The sequence below is a fragment of the Lepidothrix coronata genome, unplaced genomic scaffold, assembly GCF_001604755.1.
Source record: "Lepidothrix coronata isolate B3197 unplaced genomic scaffold, Lepidothrix_coronata-1.0 Scaffold178, whole genome shotgun sequence".
Classification (NCBI taxonomy): Eukaryota; Metazoa; Chordata; class Aves; order Passeriformes; family Pipridae; genus Lepidothrix; species Lepidothrix coronata.
The window spans coordinates 1,933,575-1,935,094 of NW_016690358.1; the positions used below are offsets into that span (position 1 = coordinate 1,933,575).

Genomic DNA, 1,520 nt, shown 5'->3' on the forward strand with positions numbered 1-1,520 from the left:
AGCCGCCGTCCTCCGCCCACACCCACAGCCCCACCTCGCGCACCTCCTCGTAATCGAACGAGCGCAGCGCGTACAGCGCGCCCGTCTCCGCCTGCACCGACACGTACGACGACAGCGCCGAGCCCCGCACACCACCCTCCCCCAGCCGGTACCGCACGCGCGCGTTCTCCCCCCAGTCCGAGTCCGTCGCCCGCACCCGCAGCACCAGCGCGCCCGCCACGTTGTTCTCCGACAGCCGAGCGCTGTAGCGCTCCTGCAAGAACACCGGCGCGTTGTCGTTCACGTCCAGCACCCGCAGCCACAGCACCCTGCTGCTCTGCAGCGACGGACGACCGCCGTCGGCCGCCCGCACCGTCACGTTGTACTCCGACTCCTGCTCCCGGTCCAGCTCTCTCGCTGTCACCACGCGGTAGTAGCTGCCCTGCGAGCTCTCCAATCGGAACGGGACTCCCTTGTCGAGCGAGCAGCGTACCTCGCCGTTGGCCCCCGAGTCCTGGTCTTGCACTTGTAGCAGGGCCACCACTGTCCCTGATGGGGCGTCCTCAGAAATCTCACTCAGAGCCGACCGCAGCGAAATTTCTGGCACATTATCATTTATATCTGCGACAGTGATAGCGACTTTCGCCGTGTCAAAATGATCGCCGTCATCACGTGCCTGTACCTCCAGTTCGTAGAAGTCGCCTTCCTCGAAGTCCAGGCTTCGCAATAGCGTGATCGCTCCAGACTCGTAGTCCACGTGGAAAAAATCCGATGCCATGTCCATCGGTTTCTTCATCGAATATTTCACGTGCCCGTTGAGACCCTCGTCGGCGTCGGTGGCCGTGACTTTGACTAGGACGGAGCCCACGGGCACGTCCTCCGGCACACGCACCGTGTACTCCGCCTGGCTGAACACGGGCGCGTTGTCGTTCGCGTCCAGCACCGTCACGCGGATCCGCGCCGTGCCCGTCCGGGACGGGTCGCCGCCGTCGCTCGCCCTCAGCACCAGCTCGTGGAACGCCGCCTCCTCCCGGTCCAGCGCCTTCGCCAGCACCAGCTCGGGACGCTGATCCCCGCCGGGGCCCGTCTGCACGGCCAGCGAGAAGTGCTCGTCGCCGCTCAGCTCGTAGCTCTGCAGAGAATTCCGTCCAGAGTCGGGGTCGTGAGCCCTGGGAAGTGTAAATCTCGACCCCGGGGCTGTCATCTCGCTTATTTTCTCTTCCACTTCAATGTCCTTGAAGGTGGGCGCGTTGTCGTTAATGTCCGTGACTTCTACTTCGATTTCATAAAACTTCATTTCCCCCTCCACTATCAGCTCACAGCGCAGCACGCATTGCTCCACCAGCCGGCACAGCTGCTCTCTGTCGATCCTCTCGGCCGTCACTAAATGTCCCGTCTTCCCGTGCAGAGCAAAATACTGCCTCCTACCTTCCGTGACAACTCGGACACCGCGACCGCTGAGCGACGGCATCTGCAGCCCCAGGTCCTTGGCCACGTCGCCCACGAACGAGCCCTTGGGCATCTCCTCGGGCACCGAGTAG

At 63.6% G+C, this 1,520-nt stretch overlaps 1 protein-coding gene across 1 annotated transcript in view; it reads right to left on the reverse strand.

The window, feature by feature from the left end:
- LOC108504878 (protocadherin-16-like) overlaps positions 1–1,520 on the reverse strand; it is a 78,077-nt gene that overhangs the window by 30,861 nt on the left and 45,696 nt on the right. Inside the window, exon 8 of the mRNA XM_017830383.1 lies at positions 4–911. Coding sequence (XP_017685872.1) covers positions 4–911 — 908 coding nt within the window. The remainder of the gene's footprint in view (positions 1–3; positions 912–1,520) is intronic.